General features: G+C 50.6%; 1 protein-coding gene across 1 annotated transcript; it reads right to left on the bottom strand.

The window, feature by feature from the left end:
• Positions 1-18,360: 18,360 nt before the first annotated feature.
• LOC143041691 (uncharacterized) lies at positions 18,361-21,439 on the bottom strand. The gene is made up of 5 exons (XM_076213697.1): positions 21,345-21,439; positions 20,913-21,032; positions 20,459-20,602; positions 18,983-19,083; positions 18,361-18,886 (listed from the first exon to the last, which is right to left on the bottom strand). The coding sequence occupies exons 1-5, from the start codon at positions 21,426-21,428 to the stop codon at positions 18,460-18,462; spliced, it is 876 nt and encodes a 291-aa protein (XP_076069812.1). The 5' UTR covers positions 21,429-21,439; the 3' UTR covers positions 18,361-18,459.
• Positions 21,440-21,448: the final 9 nt, after the last annotated feature.

The raw sequence follows: 21,448 nt of genomic DNA, 5'->3' as shown, positions 1-21,448 counted from the left end.
ATGCCTTGACCTTGAAAAAAAAACACAGGTCGAAATGGACATGACTTTTCCTATTCAACTTAAGCTAATCTATAGTCATGATGGTCAAGAACTTTACCATGTTAAAATTAATTTCAACGCTCACTGTGACTCAGGTCGAAATGACCATGACTTTTCCTATTCAGCTTGAGCTAATCTACAGTCATGATGGTCGAGAATTTTACCATGTTAAAATTAATTTCGACGCTCACCGTGACTCAGGTGGAAATGGACATGACTTTTCCTATTCAACTTGAGCTAATCTACAGTCATGATGGTCGAGAATTTTACCATGTTAAAATTGATTTCGACGCTCACTGCGACTTAGGTCGAAATGACCATGACTTTTCCTATTCAACTTAAGCTAATCTGTAGTCATGATGGTCAAGAATTTTACCATGTTAAATTAATTCAACGCCCACTGTGACTCAGGTCGACATGAACATGACTTTTCCTATTCAACTTAATTTAATCTACAGTCATGATGGTCGAGAATTTTACCATGTTAAAATTAATTTCGACGCTCACTGTGACTTAGGTCGAAATGAACATGACTTTTCCTATTCAACTTAAGCTAATCTGTAGTCATGATGGTCAAGAATTTTACCATGTTAAACTAATTCAACGCCCACTGTGACTCAGGTCAACATGAACATGACTTTTCCTATTCAACTTAATTTAATCTACAGTCATGATGGTCGAGAATTTTACCATGTTAAAATTAATTTCGACGCTCACTGTGACTTAGGTCGAAATGAACATGACTTTTCCTATTCAACTTAAGCTAATCTGTAGTCATGATGGTCAAGAATTTTACCATGTTAAACTAATTCAACGCCCACTGTGACTCAGGTCAACATGAACATGACTTTTCCTATTCAACTTAACTTAATCTACAGTCATGATGGTCGAGAATTTTACCATGTTAAAATTAATTTCGACGCTCACTGTGACTTAGGTCAAAATAAACATGACTTTTCCTATTCAACTTAATTTACTCTACAGTCATGATGGTCCAGAATTTTACCATGTCAAAATTTATTTCAACGCTCACTGTGACTCAGTGATGTCACGGTATGATAAGATGACGTCATTATGTGATAAATTGACGTCACCATGTAGTCCTATGACGTCAATTTGTGTCCCTGTGACGTCACGAGACGATCCTATGGCGCCATGATCAATCCGGTGACGTCACAGTATAATCACATGATGTCACTAGGTATTAAACATATAGAAGTCCGCTTGTGGGTGATGAGACGTCACAAATTGCCATAGCACACTATTGGATGAAGACGCTCGCCACGGGCTTCGAGGACTTCCCGCGGGAAGACTTGGGGTGAGTTGGATACATACCGAGGGTCCAGGCCCGTCTTCGTGGGAGACGCTCAGGGAACGTCTTCACCCAGGACGAAGCCTCTTGACTAACGCCCACGGACGAGGTCGCTCGGAAACGAACTTGGCCTCGCATACTCCCTTTCGGTTTCTCGCTTACCCCGAGGATCTTCACGAAACTAGTGAGAGTGGTAGGCGTACGTTGGACGGAAGCAAGCGTCTCCACACTCATGTTCCTAGACGGCTAGTTGATGCATTTGCCCACCGGGGAGGATGCATCGGCCGACATCTCAGTGGCTCTGAGTGTGTTGGCGGACGTGGAGTTCGGGGTGGACTGGGACGGGTCTGCCCTTGCTCCCACACAGAGACTTTATTGGCTCGGGATTGAGTGGGACACAGTCAGCGTCCTTCGGGTGCTCCCCTGCGCCAAAAGAGCGTGCTTCTCTCACACGTCCTCCCTCCTTCGGTGGCGGGGGGGGGGGGTTGCCTCAACTTCGCGACCCCGGACCTTCCACTGAGCCGCTTGGGGCGCCGACGGCTGGTACGGGAGGTCGACAGGAGCATACTGCTTCTCCCGCGTGACCTGCCCGGGCCGATACCCTCAGCACTCCACAGGTTGTTGCGTCCCTGGCTTCGGTCGGGGGCCCTACGCCGGTCGCTCTATCCAGGTTTCAAGAGATCTACGTAGTGTAGCAACTACGCCCACAAGTGTTCGAGTCGTTCTCCCTCCGCTACGGCACCCCAGAGGTGGACCTGTTTGCCTCCCCAAACACGACCCAGCTCCCCCTTTACCTCACCTGCATCCAAAGGACACGCACAGGAGTCCCAGACGCCTTCACGGAGGACGGGAACAGCTGGAGGTACGTATTCATTTTCCTCCTCCAGCGACACTAGTCCTCCTGAAGGTGATGCAGACCCTCAGGTCCTTCAAGGGTCAGGTCCTCCTGATAGCTCCCTACTGGCCAACCCAGCCGTGGTTCGGGGAGCTAATGAGATGGGGCCCTTCTCCCCTTCTACTGGGGTCAGCCTGCCTAGCCAACAGCCTTACCGCGCCTCTCCAAGCGTCACTCCAACTTGATAATTGGAGTTTCTACGGGGAGCTCTCAGCCAACTCTTCTCTACAGAGGCAGCAGACAAGATGCTCAGAGCTCACCTTCCGTCCTCAGTGCGGCAGTGTGGGTCCTGCTGACGGAGATTCCGGAACTCCCTTCGGAGACGCGCGATGGTGACCATCTCCGCCAGCATGGTCCCGGACTTCCTGACTTGGCTGGCTACCTCCACCAACAGGGCACCGGCGACTATCTTGCCTCACTATACAGCCCTCACTGATCCGCTACGCTTTGGCATGAACATCCGAGTGCCACAGAGGGCGTGAACCCTCCTAATGAAGGGGATCAGCGCCTCGAGAGAGCCGAGACATCAACCGGTCCTGGCCTGGTCCTTGCATCGTGTTCTGCAGTACCTGGCGTTCGAAAGGGCCATTATGGAGGAAGAACACTTCCCTCGACGCGTCGCCTTTCTGCTCGCCTTGACTACGGACTACAGGGCTTCACAGCTGGCGGCAATCACCCGCCACCCGTCCGTCTCCAAACTGGAGGAGGACAGCTCGGCCCTAACCCTCTCTCCATCACCAACATTCCTGGCCAGGAACGGCCGAGCGGACGACATGATTGGCCCTCTCAGAATACAATCCTTCCGGGAGGGAGGACGCCCACATCCACTGCGCCCGGTCCGTGCGTTCCAAGACTACGTGGACCACACGGAAGAGATTTCTGAGGATCATCTCTTCTACAACTCGAAATTTAGGATTCCCCTAACCCCGAGGTCCCGGGCGCACCTGCCCTTCCGCTTTTTGGGAGAGAGCCGACCCGGGCCATGCCCCGCACGCCCACAGCATCAGGGACTTTGTGGCATCGCTGGAGTTTCTCCGCACCCACTCTGTGGAGCGGGTGCGGGACCTAGGGACTGGACATCGACGACTCCCTTGGGGACACGGTGTCTCTACCACTCGGTCGCCCCTGTCCCATGTGTCGCCATGGAAACGGCTCCACCCCTCTCATCTCAAAAAAGTGGAGGGGGCAAAGGGCGACCGAGGAGTGGGGAGGGGCCAGGAACCGTTGAACAGGATACAAATTTCGTATAATTTACGCATTGTGTGAACAGTGCAATGTTGTGCATGTCACATTCTTCGGCGTGGGTACTTGACGTTTCTTTCTCCCCTCTACTGAGTGATAAAATGAATAAGTCTCCCATAGGAAAGACACACGTAATAACGGTTTGATTCAGGCTTCACCTCTCCTCCCACCTGTCCTCGTCTCATGCATAGCTTCGCTGTGCAGGTTTCTTTCAGCCGATAATATTTCTTTGTCGCGGCTCGTGCCGCTTAAATTCTTCTTATCGGCTTAAGAAACCTGCACAGATTTAGGGTCCCTCCCTCCTCCCACAGGCGAAGCCTTCATTTCTCATTGAAGTGACGCGACGCCCGGCTCGAGCTAGCCGGGTAAGAAGGGAGGGGATAGGGAGGGGGAGGTGGGGTCGACAATGCGCATGCCTGCACAGAGCCGGGAATTTTAAATTTCCGATGATTTTGGCGGAAAATTCAAACCACACTCAACCTTCGGGAAATGGCCATATGACCAGGAGTGTGGTATGGGATTATCGCTATAGCTTCGCTGTGCAGGTTTCTTAAGCCGATAAGAAGAATTTAAGCGGCACGAGCCGCGACAAAGAAATATCATCACCATACCGTCGCCAGTTTCCACGGTCTCTCTGGGCAAACTCCCAAGCAGACATCCTCCTCACACCAAACAATTCTCGACGGGTTCAATCTACTTGCCATAGCCATGTGTTCTGTGAGCGTCATCTTCATCTCCTCCATCGAGGGTGCCACATGCCCATGCAGCCGGTGGGACTACGTCAGGACACTTGTCGTTCATCTGCAAGAGCCTCCTCTTCTTACTATGTAAGAGTTTATTGGATCAGGGAGAGGGCCACGGCCTGATGGTCGTGTTTAGATCAATTAATATATTTTCTTAACCACAAATAACTTTTAATTCATATATATATATATATATATATATACATAGGCTATATATATATATATATATATATATATATATATATACATATACACTGAATGGTTCCCAGTGATCAAGTAATATATTTTTTTAACCACAAATCACTTTTAATTCATATATATATATATATATATATATATATATATACATATATACATATATATATAAACATATATATATGTATATATATACATATATATATTTATATATGTATATATATATATATATATACATATTTATAATATATAATATAATATAATATATATATATATATATATATATATATATTTGTGTGTGTGTGTGTGTGTGTGTGTGTGTGTGTGTGTGTGTGTGTGTGTGTGTGTGTGTGTGTGTGTGTGTGTGTGTGCGTGTGTGTGTGTGTTAGTGTATGTATGTGTATAAATAAATGTCAATACATATGCACACACATACAAACATATACACGTACAAATAAACTTACATATGGACGTACATATACACAGGCAAACATACGCACACACAGACACACACACACATACACGCACACACACGTATATACACAAATATATTATCTACACATATATAACCATATACATATGAACACGTACACAGATATGCACATACGCACATACATACAAAACATTTGCATACGTATACATATACTGTACATAGGTATATGCACATCCACATGTATACACACACATACATGCACAAATACAAACACACGAATGCACACATACAAATATACATGCATATGCACACATGCACACCCAGACATATAATGAACGTATAATTCGTGTTCATCTGAGACTTTCCTTTCACTGAGCTCTTTGATGTACCCCTGTCCCGCCACAGACTCAGGTCAGGTCAGTCCAGAAGCCCAAGACGTGACCTCGTTTTCGCTTCCAGAACGGCCTTCGAGGGACTTTAGGTAAGTGAAGCAGACGCTCGACCACACAAAGGTAAGTGGAAATCTTTTTGTGTTTAGTAATACTTAGGGTGCCCAGCACATGGAGAACCTAACGCATTGGACACAGGCTTCCCAGGGCAGTGCAGGGCACATCCAACGCTTGGCCCAGTGGAGCTCCCAGCGCGAGGAACTTCCAGTGCGTGGAACCTGCAACGCATGGAACCTGCAGCATATGGAACCTCCAGCGCACGGAACCTCCAGGGCGTGGAACCTTCCAAGCATGGAACCTGCAGTGTATGGAACCTCCAGCGCGTGGAAACTCCAGAGCGTGGAACCTGCCAAGCATGGAACCTGCAACGCATGGAACCTGCAGCGTATGGAACCTCCAGCGCACGGAACCTCCAGCGCGAGGAACCTCCAGCGCGTGGAACCTGCCAAGCATGGAACCTCGTATGGAACCTCCAGCGCACGGAACCTCCAGCGCGAGGAACCTGCCAAGCATGGAACCTGCAGTGTATGGAACCTCCAGCGCACGGAACATCCAGCGCGTGGAACCTGCAACCCATGGAACCTGCAGCGTATGGAACCTCCAACACACGGAACATCCAGCGCGAGGAACCTCCAGCGCGTGGAACCTGCAACGCATGGAACCTGCAGCGTATGGAACCTCCAGCGCACGGAACCTCCAGTGCGTGGAACCTGCAACGCATGGAACCTGCAGCGTATGGAACCTCCAGCGCACGGAACCTCCGGTGCGTGGAACCTGCAACGCATGGAACCTGCAGCGTATGGAACCTCCAGCGCACGGAACATCCAGCGCGTGGAACCTGCAACGCATGGAACCTGCAGTGTATGGAACCTCCAGCGCACGGAACATCCAGCGCGTGGAACCTGCAACGCATGGAACCTGCAGTGTATGGAACCTCCAGTGCACGGAACGTCCAGCGCGTGGAACCTGCCAAGCACGGAACCTCCAGCGCGTGGAAACTCCAGAGCGTGGAACCTGCCAAGCATGGAACCTGCAACGCATGGAACCTGCAGTGTATGGAACCTCCAGCGCGTGGAAACTCCAGAGCGTGGAACCTGCCAAGCATGGAACCTGCAACGCATGGAACCTGCAGTGTATGGAACCTCCAGTGCGTGGAACCTCCAGGGCGTGGAACCTGCCAAGCATGGAACCTGCCAAGCATGGAACCTGCAGCGCACGGAACCTCCAGCGCGAGGAACCTCCAGCGCGTGGAACCTGCCAAGCATGGAACCTGCAGTGTATGGAACCTCCAGCGCACGGAACCTCCAGTGCGTGGAACCTGCAACGCATGGAACCTGCAGCGTATGGAACCTCCAGCGCACGGAACCTCCAGCGCGTGGAACCTGCCAAGCATGGAACCTGCAGTGTATGGAACCTCCAGCGCGAGGAACCTCCAGCGCGTGGAACCTGCCAAGCATGGAACCTGCAACGCATGGAACCTGCAGTGTATGGAACCTCCAGCGCACGGAACCTCCAGCGCGTGGAACCTGCAACGCATGGAACCTGCAGCGTATGGAACCTCCAGCGCACGGAACCTCCAGCGCGTGGAACCTGCAACGCATGGAACCTGCCAAGCATGGAACCTGCAGTGTATGGAACCTTCAGCGCACGGAACCTCCAGTGCGTGGAACCTGCAGTGTATGGAACATCCAGCGCGAGGAACCTCCAGCGCGAGGAACCTCCAGCGCGTGGAACCTGCCAAGCATGGAACCTGCAGTGTATGGAACCTCCAGCGCACGGAACCTCCAGCGCGTGGAACCTGCCAAGCATGGAACCTGCAGTGTATGGAACCTCCAGCGCACGGAACATCCAGCGCGTGGAACCTGCAACGCATGGAACCTCCAGCGCACGGAACCTGCAACGCATGGAACCTGCAGCGTATGGAACCTCCAGCGCACGGAACCTCCAGCGCATGGAACTCTCAGCGTAGGGCGCCCACGAAGCACAGGGAGCCAGCAGCGTTACGAGTTCCCATGTGTCTGGTATTTTAGAGACAAATTTTTTGTCTAATTATTTCATCTGCCATGTATAGTGTACCGTATATTTTGCGTGCAGCGTTTCTTGCGTTAAGCGTATCTTGCGTTCAGCGTATAATGCGTACACCGTATATTGCGTACAGCTTATCTTGCATACAGCGTACATTACTTATAGCGTAACTTGCATGCACCGTATTTTACGTACAGCGTTTCTTGCGTACAGCGTATTTTGCGTGCAGGGTTTCTTGCGTTAAGCGTATCTTGCGTACAGCGTATAATGCGTATAGCGTATATTGCGTACAGCGTATATTGCGTACAGCGTATCTTGCATACAGCGTACATTTAGTATAACGTAACTTGCGTGGACCGTATTTTACGTACAGCGTATCTTGCGTACAGCGTATTTTACGTGGATTTTCTTGCGTTAAGCGTATCTTGCGTACAGCGTATAATGCGTACAGCGTATATTGCGTACAGCGTATATTGCGTACAGCGTATCTTGCGTACAACGTTTTTGCGTGCAGCGTTTCTTGCGTTAAGCGTATCTTGCGTTCAGCGTATAATGCGTACAGCGTTTATTGTGTACAGCGTATCTTGCATACAGCGTTCATTACTTATAGCGTAACTTGCGTGCACCGTATTTTACGTACAGCGTATCTTGCGTACAGCGTATTTTGCGTGCAGGGTTTCTTGCGTTAAGCGTATCTTGCGTACAGCGTATAATGCGTACAGCGTATATTGCGTACAGCGTATATTGCGTACAGCGTATCTTGCATACAGCGTACATTACGTATAACGTAACTTGCGTGCACCGTATTTTACGTACAGCGTATCTTGCGTACAGCGTATTTTGCGTGCAGATTTTCTTGAGTTAAGCGTATCTTGCGTACAGCGTATATTGCGTACAGCGTATATTGCGTACAGCGTATATTGCGTACAGCGTATCTTGCGTAGAACGTACTTTGCGTGCAGCGTTTCTTGCGTTAAGCGTATCTTGCGTACAGCGTATAATGCGTACAGCGTATATTGCGTACAGCGTACATTGCGTACAGCGTATCTTGCATACAGCGTACATTACGTATAGCGTAACTTGCGTGCACCGTATTTTACGTACAGCGTTTCTTGCGTACAGCGTATTTTGCGTGCAGCGTTTCTTGCGTACAGCGTATTTTGCGTATAGCGTTTCTTACGTACAGCGTATCTTGCGTACAGCGTATTTTGCGTGCAGCGTTTCTTGCGTTAAGCGTATCTTGCGTACAGCGTATAATGCGTACAGCGTATATTGCGTACAGCGTATCTTGCATATAGCGTACATTACGTATAGCGTAGCGTGCGTACAGCGTATCTTGCGTACAGCGTATTTTGCGTGCAGCGTTTCTTGCGTTAAGCGTATCTTGCGTACAGCGTATAATGCGTACAACGTATATTGCGTACAACATATATTACGTACAGCGTTTCTTGCGTACAGCATATTTTGCGTGCAGGGTTTCTTGCGTTAAGCGTATCTTGCGTACAGCGTATAATGCATACAGCGTATATTGCGTACAGCGTATATTGCGTACAGCGTATCTTGCATACAGCGTACATTACGTATAACGTAACTTGCGTGCACCGTATTTTACGTACAGCGTATCTTGCGTACAGCGTATTTTACGTGCAGAGTTTCTTGCGTACAGCGTATCTTGCGAACAGCGTATAATGCGTACAGCGTATATTGCGTATAGCGTATATTGCGTACAGCGTATTTTGCGTGCAGCGTTTCTTGCGTACAGCGTATCTTGCGTACAGCGTATAATGCGTACAGCGTATATTACGTACAGCGTGTCTTGCATACAGCGTACATTACGTATAGCGTAACTTGCGTACACCGTATTTTACGTACAGCGTATCTTGCGTACAGCGTATTTTGCGTGCAGCGTTTCTTGCCTACACCGTAATTTGCGTATAGCGTTTCTTGCGTACAACGTATCTTGCATACAGCGTATTTTGCGTACAGTATTTCTTGCGTTAAGCGTATCTTGCGTACAGCGTATTTTTCGTGCAGCGTTTCTTGCGTTAAGCGTATCTTGCGTTCAGCGTATAATGCGACAGCGTATATTGCGTACAGCGTATCTTGCATACAGCGCACATTACGTATAGCGTAACTTGTGTGCACCGTATTTTACGTACAGTATTTCTTGCGTACAGCGTATTTTGCATGCAGGGTTTCTTGCGTTAAGCGTATCTTGCGTACAGCGTATAATGAGTACAGCGTATATTGTATACAGCGTATTTTGCGTACAGCATATCTTGCATACAGCGTACATTACGTATAACGTAACTTGCGTGCACCGTATTTTACGTACAGCGTATCTTGCGTTAAGCGTATCTTGCGTACAGCGTATAATGCGTACAGCGTATATTGTGTACAACGTATCTTGCGTACAACGTATTTTGCGTGCAGCGTTTCTTGCGTTAAGCGTATCTTGCGTACAGCATATAATGCGTACAGCGTATAATGCGTACAGCGTATCTTTCATATAGCGTACATTACGTATAGCGTAACTTGCGTGCTCCGTATTTTATGTACAGCGTATCTTGCTTACAGCGTATTTTGCGTCCAGCGTTTCTTGCGTTAAGCGTACAGCGTATTTTGTGTGCAGCGTTTCTTGCGTTAAGCGTGTCTTGCGTACTGCGTATATCGCATCTTCCGCACAGCGTATCTAGTGTGCAGGGTATCTTGAGTGCAGTGTATTTACCGTATAGCGTACTTAGCGTATAATGTATCTATCGTGTTGTCTGTCCTTCGTGTTCTGTCCAACGTGTTGTCAGTCTATTGGATGGCGTACCTTCAGGAATGCGTATATATCGTTTGGCGTATATATCGCAAGGCATCTCTGTAGTATACTGTACTGGGCATAGGACTAATGTGAACTAGTGCAAGGGTGGTGTACTGCGTGCCCGACTCGCAGACGCCTCCCACTACAAGGACCCCTTTCATACTTTATACAAAGCCCCCCCTGTATGTATGTGCGCCTACGGCGCCCAATGCCTTCGCCCACGGGCAGTTGCTCTTTAGATTCCATGGGCACATGACGTGCCCCCTCTGTACGCATAACCTACCGATCAATAAACCCACGAACCACACAACTTGTTTCACTGCCGGTCTTGCAACATGCTTGCGAAGATGCCGCAGTGAGTAGGATCTTACAATTGCAAGTAACCTTACAAGCAACCTTGCACTTTGCAGCGGTGGAACACAAGTGTGATTCGGTGCGGTTCGGTAATTGGCGGCGTACAAGTGAATGAATGCCAATACGTGACAATACGCGATCCGGTGGTGCTAGCGTGAACGTGGCGTTGCAGGAACCCTGCAATAGTGTGCACGTCAAACCGTGCAGTTCAGTTCAGCAGTGGAACTCTATCGCGCGACGCACTTCGGCGGACCCGTGGAGGGTCGGACAAAGGGGTCCTTCATTCCAACCCCTTGGATACAGCGCTCTGGCAGAGCGCCCCCTCCCTCGACGCGACCGTGACCCACTTAGTGAGAGCGATTACGTCACACCACGCCCCAGCTGACTCGCGCAGACCGCACCCCCAAACCCGGCCCATGGCACAAAGGAGCGATTCACCCGCGTCACAAGACAGTGACGTCGAATTACACGCCCCGCCCGCGCTCACGCCAAATGTGATGCTTCCGCGGGACGACAGCGACGACGCCGTGCAACGCCTAGCGGCGAGCGTGGCGGTGGCACGAGAGGAACGGAGGGAAGACCGCGCGAGGATGGACCAAATGGCGGAGACCCTTCAACAACTCCTGACCCTCGTCGCCCGCGCGCCGCCCCCTCCGTCGGGCCCTCCGCCGGCTTCGCCCGCCCCGGCCCCTCCTGACGCAGGAACGCCGCCCGCCCCCATGCCGCCGGGCAACCTGACGGTTCCACGCCCGCCACCGTTGCAGGCCGACGCCCAATTCCAGTCGTTCCTGTCGTCGCGCCGCGGCTGGGCCGACTACGCCGCCATGGCTGGCGTCAATAGGATGCCGCACCAGCTTATCCAGCTCAGATCGTGCTTATCCCTCGATGTACAGGCGCTTCTGCGGAACTCGTTGGACATCCCCCACGACACCCCACTCTCGGCCGACGGGGTGCTCGACCGGCTGCAATCCCACCTCCGAGACTCGCGAGCCGAGGCCCTCCGCCACCGTGACCTGTTCCGATGCAGGCAAGAGTACGGCGAGCCCTTTGATGACTTCTACGGCCGTGTCAAGGACAAGGCCCGAGAGTTCGACCTGTGTGCCGTAGGCGGCGTCGCTTGCGCGGAGGCCCAGATGAAAATGATCGTATTCATGGGCGTCCGGGACGAGCATCTCGCACAGCGCATCAGCTCCCTCCCCACAACTGCGACACTGCGAACGAGTCGGCAAGGGAGACAGTCTCGGGCCGCCAGGACAACCCGCAGGTGCGCGCCGTCTCGGCATATAAAAGTGCTCAACGCCCGGCGCGCGCATCCCCACCTCAACCGTCTCCCGCACCCTCCTCGCGACCTGGTGACATCTGCCCCAATTGCGGGACCAAGGGACACCGCCCTCACACCCGCCAATGCCCCGCCAGGAACGCCCGATGCCGTGTCTGCGGCACGAAGGGTCATCGGGAGAAATATTGCAAGTCGTCCAAGGATCGGGACGAGAATTACCACGAACCGCCAAGCCCCGGCGCCCCTGGGAAGGCTGGAGCATGCCGACAGGTGTCCGACGGCTCCGGCCGCTCCCCGACACCTGTCAGCATTCGCATACGCTTCGGGAACGTGTCCTCGAGCTTGCTTATGCTACCGGACACGGGCGCGGACGTCACAGTGATAGGTGCACGGCACCTGGGCGAAATGGGGATATCTAAGGCTAGCTTGCAGCCGCCAACCTCAGCGCCGACGTACATGGCCGACGGATCCAGGATGCCCCCCGCCGTGGGACGCTTCCAGGCCACTCTGACGCTCGGCGACAGGAGCTGCACCGCCGACATACGGGTTCACAAAGGGGTCAAAACCCCGCTCCTCTCTTTCGGCCACTGTCGGGAGTTGGCTATAATCCCGCCCGACTTCCCGAAGCCTATCCTCGAAGTGACGTACGCAAACAGGTGCGCCGCGCTAACACTTCCCCCTGACAGCTCGCCAGCCGCCGCCCGCGACTACTTCCTACGGGAATTCAGCGACGTGCTGGTCTCCAAGGATGACCTCCGCTCCAAACCCCTAGGGAAGATGGTGGGTCCCCCCATGCGAATCCACCTGAAGGCCGACGCGGTGCCCTTCGCCATCCACACGCCCAGGCCGATACCGTTCGCGTTCCGGGATCAAGTGAAGGAAGAACTTGACTCGATGGTGCAACAAGGTATCATCACACCTGTCGGCGACGAACCTTCGGAATGGTGCCACCCAATGGTCCTTGTGGCCAAGAATAAGGGCGTACGCATCACGGTCGACCTGACGAAACTCAACTCTCAGGTAACGCGCCCCACGCACCTTTCGCCCACGCCGTTTGCCGCGGTCCGCAGCGTCACCCCCTCCGCGAGGTTCTTCACGACGGCGGACGCCCTCCACGGTTACTGGCAGATAGACCTCGCAGAAGAGGACCAGCATCTGACCACGTTCATCACTCCGTATGGGCGGTACAAGCACTGCCGGGGACCGATGGGCTTCGCAGCCACCGGCGACGCCTACTGCCTCCAGGGAGACGCGGCTCTGTAGGGCGTGGCCAACTGCGTTAAGGTGGTGGATGACGTACTTCTGTTCGACGACGACCTCCCCTCTCACTTCCGGAGGATCCACCACATACTTACCAGATGCCGCGATCACGGCATCACCCTTAACAAGGAGAAATTCACAGTCGCCGCCCCCAGTGTCAGCTTCTGTGGCTACCGCCTCTCCGCGACGGCATATCCGCCGACGAGGACAAGGTCAGGGCCATACGGGATTTTCCCACGCCCGCCAACCTGACCGACCTCCGCTCATTCATGGGCTTGGTGAACCAGCTGGCCGACTTCACCCCGGCCATAACGGCAGCGGCTCAACCCCTACGGCCTCTGTTGAGTCCTAAGCGCTCATTCACCTGGACCCCGGATCACGACAAGGCTTTCGCCGACGTCAAGCGAGCTCTGTCGTCACCGCCCGTGCTGGCGCCCTTCGACCCCGCCTTGCCGGTGGTACTGCAGACAGACGCCTCGCGCCTTTACGGCATCGGGTACGCCCTCCTCCAGGATCACGGCCAGGGACACCTGCGTCTCGTCCAGTGTGGCTCGCGGTTCCTGACGGACGCCGAAACCCGCTACGCCACGATTGAACTGGAGATGCTTGCTGTCACGTGGGGCATGTCCAAATGCAAACTGTACCTGTTTGGAGTACCCCACTCCATGTTGCTGATGGACCATCATTTGCTCATCTCCATCCTCAACTCATACGCCCTTGACGGTGTCGAGATCCCCTGCCTACAGTGGCTCAAGGTGAGGCTCTTGCCCTTGGTCTTCACGGCAAAATGGTGCGCAGGGAAGCAGCTCTGCATACCTGACGCCCTCTCATGGGCCCCGGTCTCCCGTCTCATGCTGGAGGATGAGACTGACTGCGACAAGGATGCCGAGCATGTCAGGAGCGTTGTCGCCAGCAGTACTGGCACCAATGAGGACGGCCCGTTGCACGATGCCAACAGGACACTCCAGGAACTCCGGGCCGCAGCACGGGCAGACCCCGCCTACAGTCACCTGCTTACCTGCATGTCCTCTGGGTTCCCATCCAACCGCCTTGCCCTACCTAGCTCCTACCTCCCATACTGGAAGCTCCGCGATGCCCTCTCTGCCGATGGGGATCTGGTGCTCTATGGTCAGCGTATCGTGGTCCCCGTCGCTCTACAGAAGTGTACACTGGCTTGCCTCCATGACAGCCACCGTCATGCGGAAGCCACCGAGCACCAGGCTCAACAAACCATCTTCTGGCCCGGCATTGACTCCGACATCAAGAGCACGGTAGAAGCCTGCGAACCATGTCAGGTGCTTCGCCCCAGCCAACAGCAAGAACCCCTGCTGTGCGACGACCGCCCCACACGGCCCTTCGAATCCGTGTCTGCCGACTTCTTTCACGTCGCAGGAAAGTCGTTCTTGGTTATAGCGGACAGAATCTCGGGTTGGCCAGTCATCGTGCCCTGCGGTCAGGACACGACGGCTACCCGAGTCATCCGGAAGTTCTGCTGCTACTTCCGGGAGGTTGGCGTTCCCCTCCGCCTTCGCACCGATGGTGGCCCTCCATTTACCAGCGCTGAGTTCACCCGTTTCACGGAACGCTGGGGCGTCCACCATTCGGTCATCTCCCCGAACTACCCCCAGTCTAATGGACACGCCGAAGCTGCAGTCAAGGCAGCTAAGCACCTCATCCTTAAGACCGCGCCCAACGGCAACATCGACTGCGAGAAGTTCGACCGCGGTCTCCTCGAACTACGGAACACCCCGTCCCTGGCCGGCCGCTCACCTGCCCAGGTCCTCTTCGGGCGGTCCCTCCGGACATGCGTCCCGGCCCACCCGAAATCCTTCTCGCCCGAATGGCAGGCTCGCTCAGAAGAATGCGATCGCAAGGCCGCGGCCCACGCCGCCCAGACGACCCGGCGATACGACGAGCACGCCCGGCCTCTCCCTGCCCTGGCCGTCGGCCAGCACGTGCGGATTCAGGACCGCACGTCCCTTCGGTGGGACAAGGTCGGCGTGATCATGGGCCGTGGCAGGTCCAGGGACTACGAACTTCGCCTACCGAGTGGTCGAATCTGGTGGCGCAATCGGCGCCACCTCCGTCCGGTGGCACCGCCCCCCGACGCCTCCGCCACCGCCGCGCCCCTCCCCTCGCGCGCGGACCCCCCTACCCCTCGCCGCTCGACTCGGCTCGCGGGCGTTCCTGCGCCCCGCGTCACCTCTGCAAGCGCGGTGGGGGGGGGGGGAGGTGTAGTATAGTGTACTGGGCATAGGACTAATGTGAACTAGTGCAAGGGTGGTGTACTTCGTGCCCGACTCGCAGACGCCTCCCACTACAAGGACCCCTTTCATACTTTATACAAAGCCCCCCTGTATGTATGCGCGCCTACGGCGCCCAATGCCTTCGCCCACGGCCGGTTGCTCTTTAGATTCCATGGGCACATGACGTGCCCCCTCTGTACGCATAACCTACCGATCAATAAACCCACGAACCACACAACTTCTTTCACTGCCGCTCTTGCAACATGCTTGCGAAGAATCTCGATCTTTAGGCGTAGTTATTGTACGGCGTAGATATCGTAAGGCGTATTCATCGTAAAGTGTACCCATCACAAGGCGTGACTATCGCATGGCGTTCTTTTCATATAGCGTACTTCTCACTTGGCATACGCGTAATATGGCTTATCCATTGTTTTGCGTATATCGTATGGTGCGTATCATACGGCATTCTGAGTGCATGTCCTATTACGCATATGCAATATGTAGCTTTTGGACAATCATATAGCGTATCTAGCTTTGGAGTTTCTTGCGCGCGCGCGCGTGTGTGTGTGTGTGTGCCTGTGTATTTACCCAGTTGTATCTTACGGGAAGGTGAGCTACGCTCGTGATGTCCCGTCTCTGTATCTCGCCACATCTAATTTGCTCTTAAATTCTTGTATTGTTTTTGCACACACAATTGTTTCGTCTAGTGTGTTCCATACATCCACTACTCTGTGGGGAAAGCGGCTTTTTCAGGTCTTTTCTATAACTGTCCTTTTTGAGTTTCTATGTCCTCTTGTGTTTCTCATATCCCAATTTAGTAAGTCATCTCTATCAAGGACTTCCACGCCTCTCGTAATTCTGTAGATGGTCAATAAGTCACCTCTTTCTAATCTTTGTTCCAGAGTCGGTAGTTCTAGTTCTGACAATCTTTCTTCATATGACGTTTTGGATAGTGTTGTGGCCATCTTCGTAGTTGCTCTCTGGATTCTCTCAATTTTCCTTATATTCTTTTTAGTACTGGGTGACCATAGTGTCGCTGCGTAGTCCAATTTTGGCCTTATCAGTGTGACTAGCATTTCCTTTGCCATTTCTTCATCCAAGTAAGTAAAAGCCATTTTTATCGATTTTAGCAAGTTATAGATTTCGCCGACAATTTTGTTTATACGTTTGTCAGGGGACATATATTTTGTGATCAATCACTCCCAGGTCCTTTTCAGATCCCACTTTCGTTACTTCCTTTTCTCCAATTATATATTATCCTGATATCCTTGTTTTACTTTTTCCAAATTCCATTAGGCTACATTTCTTAATGTTGAAGTCCACTTCCCACTTCTGACTCCATTCCCAGACCCTGTTCAGATGTCTCTGTAGTGAGTCACAGTCCGTTTCAGTATTCATTTTCTTTAACAATTTTGCATCATCTACAAAGAATCTCATGTAACATTCCACACCTCCGTCCAAGTCATTCACATAGATAGCAAACATTATTGGAGCCAATACTTATCCTTGTGGAACTCTACTAATTACCTCTTCCCAAGCATAACTGTTATCTCAACCACGAAAAGAGGGAGTGATGGTGGGGATGAAATGGGTGGGAGTGAATTTATGCCTTTGACTTTGGCTACCTCCCTTGTAAGGGAAAAAAACGTTGGTATACCAGGGGTGATCAGAAAGTAATGACAGTCGGACTCGTAGCTGAGAGACTATAAGTGTTGGGGGGGCGGGGAGCAAGGGGCAGCAAGTGTTGCCTGTTGTTACATGTTTGAGCTTGTCGCTGTTTGTCTAGCTTACATTTTATCGTTGTGCTGTGCGATTGCGTCATTGTTGGTTTGCCTCTCTAACCGGAAACATGGATTTTTCGAAAAAAAAAAAGGCTGCAGATTCTACACCTTCACAAGGTGGAAACTCGGGAAAAAAGCAACGGAGATCAGAGAGGAATTGTTGCAAGTTTTTCCCGAGTCTACTCCATCACTGGAAACTGTTTCCCGCTGGATTCGAGCTTTCGCAGCCGGAAAATTGCAGCTAGAAGATGATCATCGTCCTGGCCGCCCTCGGACATCCGTGACCGAAGCAACGACGGTCCGTGCGCGGGCCATCATTGACGAAGATCCAACTGTTACTCTTCGATTCTTATCCTTGGAGCTCGGTGTCAGTTATGGGAGCGCACATGACATCGTGCATGAACACTTAGGGCTGAGGAAGAAGTGTGCTCGATGGATACCTCATTTGCTTACGGAAGAACAGAAGAGCGAACGGGTACGGATTTGTCGTCTATGGCTGGCTGAATTCGAGCCAAATGGTCCGAAACGGTTCTCAGATGTAGCTACCGGAGATGAGTGTTGGATTTCTTTCTTCACCACCAGAGACAAGCAGTCTAATATGGTGTGGTTGAGTGATGAAGAACCTCGACCTCAGATTCTGAAGGAAAGATTTCGCAGCAGGAAGCGCCTTTTCACCATCTTCTTCAATTCACAAGGACCAATGTGTGTGGATGTAATGCCTCAACAGTGTACTATCACAGCCCAGTACTACACTGATCACGTCCTTCCTCGAGTCCTGGAATATCAGGCCAAGACTGCACCAACCCGTCGCCGATCGCGCCTTTTGCTGCACCATGACAATGCTGCCCCCCACAAAGCTCGCCTCACTGTGCAGTTCCTGGAGCAGCAGGGGATCACACTTCTCCCCCACCCACCCTACTCGCCTGACCTTGCTCCCTGTGATTTTTGGTTGTTTCCAAAGATCAAAGGTGCGATCGCAGGGAAGCTGTTTCATCGCATCCAAGATCTGGCGCGAGCAGTCAATTCAGAGCTACGAGGTATATCGGCTTCTGAGTACCGTGAGTGCTTCATGAAGTGGCGAAAGAGGATGGAACGTTGCATAGAGGCAGGAGGGGAGTACTTTGAAGGAATGTAGGCCACTATTTGGATTTACCTCTGTACCGTGAAAATATATGGTATCACTGTCATTACTTTTTGATCACCCCTCGTATATATATATATAATATGTATATATATATATATATGTATATATGTATATATATGTACATAGTTAAAGAATAATACAACATACATCAGTGTTTGGCAAACTCTATTTGTTATAAGGTCGACAATCTAGGCATTAGATATTTACAGCATTATTGCGTACAATAAACATGGCACTGGTATGGTTGTAAATCCTAAACATCGTCTACAGTAAGGCCAGGAGGAAGAAAGAAACACCACGTCATAAGACACGCCTTCCTGAAGCCCATCTTCTCGTGCATCCTCTTCGAATCTTCGTTGTAGTCTTCGATCATGAGGTACACCGGTCGCCCACAAGCAGCTACCTTCTTTGCCAGGGTTAAGGTGACTGCACTGGCTAGGCCCTTTCGTCGATATTCCGGAAGGGTGAAGGTGTTGCCCAAGGAACCGTACCTGTAGCTCTGGATCCAGGACACAGGGCGGGCTGAGTCCCCGTCCCCTACGTAGACGGCAGCCGAGGGGAGTTTCTCAAGGTGGTACGACATTGATTCTCTAGTTTCCGAGTATCCATACCTCCAGTTTTCTTGAATGAGATCGGTGTGGCTCCCGTCCAGACATCCAAACCGCATACCACTTGGAAGGCTGAAACAACAAAATACATACCCGACACGTTTGTTTCACTGGTGTCACATTCTTAGATATGATATAAAATTACTTTTTCTTTATCTTTTAACTAACCTTGGTTCTTTTATGTCATCTATAGTGTATATGTAACCATCGGGGGTGGCATGGTAAATGAGACCAGTCCATAACTTCCCTTCCTTTACCAGATGCACAAGCTGGAAAAAAATATGTACATATTTCCTGAGAAGTCACAACAATGTCTAATAGTTTTAAGCTTGATACATACTACAGAGACATGTAATGTTCTAGCTTTTAGTGGTTTATGTGGTAGGCACTTCAATGAGCATGAGATTTCAAAATAAGGAAAAAATGAAAGCCTAGAAGTTTACAAGCTAGACACAGCAAACTGAGCCCCCTGATGTGTGCAGGGTTCTGAGCATAGCCAAGAACGTCATAACCCGAACAAATTACTGATAACCCAGATAACAGTGAAACAAGGAAATCCTCAATAACTGCATTCAAATTGCCTCGAAATTTACTAACTGGAAACCCACATCGTAACAGTGGGCAACCAATGTCCTCGGGTCCTCCCACATATATCTAAAAAAAAAAAAAAAAAAAAAAAAAAAAAAAATCTTTAATATGAGTCAAATTCTCGTCTGGTGTACAATGATTCGATGATGCACCACAACATTCGCGTTATAGACTATAAATTTACAACTGTATTATTCGTTCTCTTTCACTCTAAATATCAATAACCACAGAAAATATGATCAAGCCAGTTCACAGAATAAGGGTCACTCAGCTACAACTACAAATATAACCAAGACGCCAAAGCCGGCACCATCATATCGGAGCTAAGGCTGTGTTTCCACCGAGCGAGTCTCGTCAGATTCTCATCAACCGTTGTGAGTTCGTTTGGGTAGAAACGACTTCGGTTACAATCTTTCGTTTTTTCAATCTTCAAATGTCAAATTGGTTTTGCGTCACGAACTGAGAAACCGAATGGCGAAATGAAAGGAGCTAAACCTTTACAAATGTTAGACAGATTGTTGAAATGTTCTTAGGGAAGTCTAGAATGTTGCAAAGTCTTCTTCCAGCTATTCGAATTCACAGCATTTGACGAGAATCGGCCCTGACTCGCTCGGTGGCAACGCAGCCTAAGTCAATGAACGCAAGGTGGAGGCAGTCGCCGGTAATCGGGTGCCCTTTTGTAAACGAATAAAAACTAATAAATCAATGAGTAGAAAAAAGAGGTTAGTCGAAGTTGATATAGAGGATTAGGGCCCGAACCGTTGGCAGAGTGTGATCCTCTCGAGGCCGAGCCTCTGTACGTGAGAGTACTCGTGGGCTTTGAAGAAGAGCCGTAAGATGATAATCTTCGAATTTCATCTCGTAGAACCACCTCGAGCACGCCAATGATATATGAACAGTTTGCATCCTCGCATAAGTACGCCACGATGATAAACATAACATTAACTTATCATAGTATTGAGAACTGAAAAAAATGTCCCTGATTCAGTCACAATGTACGGATGGCAATATGTACCATTTGACCACCTATGAAACGGTATGTTTCTCAAGAACTACCTTATCACGGATGTGCTGGGGGCATCCGAAGGAAAACACGGGTTTTCTATCGTCGAAATCTGGGATACTGGAAAGCAACGACGCCAGATCGTCCTCGGATACTTGTCCTTCATCGGAGAATATCGTCAGGAAGTGGAAGAGACCCTGAGAGGAAACCGGTGAGTGGGATCCGGTTAATGGTCGGTGCACTGGTTTAGTCCCGTCCACATGGGGCATATTGTAGTGCCTGCTGACATAAGTGAGAATACTGTTCGATGACTGACTTACTGTTTTTGTCTGCTGTAGACAGACCCGAATGTTTTGCTGGTTTGTCGCCTCCAAAGGAAGAGAGTTCATCATTGAGAACAATATCCTCACTTGAGTCTACAGACACTGTACAGTGTGTTCATGTGGACAAAGGTTTACATTCTTTTCGACAAGAATAAAGAGGAAAATGATACCTATACACACTTACCTTCGAGTTGGTTCCAATGATTACTACAACAGATTTTAGCTTCGGGTCTTCGGGTTTCATTACTTTGGTTTTGAAGTCTTCTATGCCGTACCGAAGTATCAGGTCGACGTATCCATGAGCCTGTTAAGTTCCCTTGATTATTGCAAATGACTCTGGTCATGAATAAGAGAACTTTGAGGTGATGTGGCAATGAAACTTTAAGGCTAGAGTCTGGAGTTTTATTCAGAAACAACTGTTTCGAACTTTTGGGCCCTATTTAGCGGACTCGGGATTTTTATTCAGTACCAGAAGTTTCTATCTCTTTGGTCTTTTTCAGAGGACTCTAGCCTTAAAGTCTCATTGCCACCTCACCTCCATTTTATGTCAATCTTAACGTACAATGAGAGAACTATCTACGTGTATTGACGCAGTGTCCACTATTTACCAACGTACCACTAACGAATGAGGAAACTTGGTTTCAAGAAAAAGTTTAATCTCTTCAAGTTCTTCCCGCGATGCCAGAATTAACTTTGCCATCTTCTAAGATCTGAAATGGA

The sequence above is a fragment of the Oratosquilla oratoria genome, chromosome 31, assembly GCF_046742065.1.
Source record: "Oratosquilla oratoria isolate Oo_2021 chromosome 31, ASM4674206v1, whole genome shotgun sequence".
Taxonomy (NCBI): Eukaryota; Metazoa; Arthropoda; class Malacostraca; order Stomatopoda; family Squillidae; genus Oratosquilla; species Oratosquilla oratoria.
This window is presented reverse-complemented; position numbering and strand designations above follow the sequence as displayed.